Source organism: Solenopsis invicta, chromosome 11 (assembly GCF_016802725.1).
Source record: "Solenopsis invicta isolate M01_SB chromosome 11, UNIL_Sinv_3.0, whole genome shotgun sequence".
NCBI classification, from domain to species: Eukaryota; Metazoa; Arthropoda; class Insecta; order Hymenoptera; family Formicidae; genus Solenopsis; species Solenopsis invicta.
Genome location: NC_052674.1, coordinates 12821385 through 12823493, shown reverse-complemented (window position 1 = coordinate 12823493; position 2109 = coordinate 12821385). Strand labels below are relative to the sequence as shown.

The following is a 2109-nucleotide window of genomic DNA, read 5'->3' as shown; positions in this document are numbered from 1 at the left end:
CGTACTCCCTCTAATGCCGTACTACGTACCACGACGCGCGGTAGATAGCAAACGGCTCTTGTAACTCCAAGGTGAAAATATGTAATATTGAAAAGGAGAAACAAAATAAATGAAAGAAATTAAGTCAGAACAATTCTTCAATAACTGGTATTTTCAGTATTTCAGAAATTTACTACATACATGTAGATGCCTCATAGTTTTGGTACGCTAGCTACTTGTTTTGTTACGGACGCGTTCTTTATTTCAGCAAATAAATAATGGATTATTTATCTTTAGAGGAGAAAGTTGAAATAATTTTGATTTATGGTGAGTCTGGAAGAAATATCGACGAAGCTGTTACCCTCTATGCTGACCGTTTCCCTGATAGGCCACGATCACGTGCTACTTTTTTTCGATTGGTTAAACAATTTACTACCGAAGGAAATGTAACAGCTAAAAAAAAAACCCGTAGAGCGACTGCCACGGGGGAGAACAATGAAATTGCTGTGCTAGCTGCAGTAGCCCATGACCCCCATCTCAGTATTCGAGAGATATCTCGTAATTCAGGAATTTCTCGTACTAGTGTTTCGAAAATTCTGAAGCATCACAAATTCCATCCCTATCATATCTCAATGCATCAGGAACTTCATGGCGATGATTTTAATAATCGAGTGGTGTTTTGCAATTGGGCACTCACACAAATACAAAGAGACCCACAATTCTTTTATCGAGTAATGTTCTCCGACGAATCAACTTTCACGAACCATGGCAATGTTAATCGTCACAACATGCATTACTGGAGTGTGGAAAACCCACACTGGTTACGTGAAGTTGAGCATCAGCGTCCTTGGTCTGTTAACGTTTGGTGCGGAATCATAGGTGACAAACTAATCGGTCCCGTATTTATTGAAGGTACATTGAACGGAGAAAAATACCGTAACTTATTGCAAGAGGAACTACCGATTCTGTTGGAAGATGTACCTTTCGCAGTGCGACAGAACATGTCGTTCCAGCATGATGGTTGTCCAGCACATTATTCATTAATAGTACGAGAAGTGTTAAATCGTAATTACAATGATTGCTGGATCGGTAGAGGTGGTCCGGTAAATTGGCCTGCCAGATCGCCAGACCTGACGTCACCAGATTTCTTTTTGTGGGGTTACCTTAAAGAAAAAGTGTATACAGAAGTACCAAATACTCGAGAAAACGTGATGGAACGTATTAGATATGCTTGCGCACAAATAACGCCAGATACACTTTCTACATGTGTACAAGCATTCCAAGGTCGAGTTAATAAATGCATCGAAATGGAAGGTCATCATTTCGAGCATTTATTGTAATTGAATAGTGAGAGGCGAGGGGACTCACCGAAATAAAGCACCCCGATGGTGAGAGGCGAGGGGACTCACCGAAATAAAGCACACCGATGGTGAGAGGCGAGAGGACTCACCGAAATAAAGTACCCCGATGGTGAGAGTCGAGGGGACTCACCGAAATAAAAGCATCCCGATGGTGAGAGAAAATGGCAAAAACTAATTTTTACTGATTACATCTATCACGATTCGAAAAAATGTCTCGGACAAAACTTACGTATTTTTTTCCAAGGAATCCGAATCTGTAATAAAAAATGGGGGTTCCCATTTGAAATTTCAAAGTTGACACCCGCCCCACCCCTAAGGGGCGGTGGGGGTGGGTTAATTTTTACACAGGCAGACGTCCCCCTTGATAATGTTAAAAGTTTATTTGGGACATTTTTTCGTACAATGCTTATTTTTCGAAATATTTAGTTGTCTCAAGTTAAATGGGACACCCTGTATATCCAAGAGATCTATCATTGTATTATTGTCAAACAATATAGTTACATTATCGCGTAACCAACAATTATATGATATAACAAAGATTTAATGTTAACGCGCATTACAATTGGTATTTTTCTTTTTTATATTTCTAATTTACAGTTGAGAATAAATTCAGTGATAATTTCAATCTCTTTCGTTTTCAATTTTTTAATATCTCCCTAATATCTATCGGAGTGTTTATTTTATGTTTCTTAAATTTTTTAATCATAATTTTCTTTTCCTGGCTGTACCTGGAACATTCCCAAAAAACATGTTCCATGTTTTCGGGACC

The 2109-nt window shown here is 38.8% G+C and overlaps 1 protein-coding gene across 1 annotated transcript; it reads left to right on the top strand.

Annotated features, from left to right (window-relative positions):
• The first annotated feature begins 257 nt into the window (after positions 1 to 257).
• Positions 258 to 1319, top strand: LOC120359017. Its single transcript, XM_039455224.1, has one exon. The coding sequence runs from the start codon at positions 258 to 260 to the stop codon at positions 1317 to 1319; it is 1062 nt and encodes a 353-aa protein (XP_039311158.1).
• The last annotated feature ends 790 nt before the right edge of the window (positions 1320 to 2109 follow it).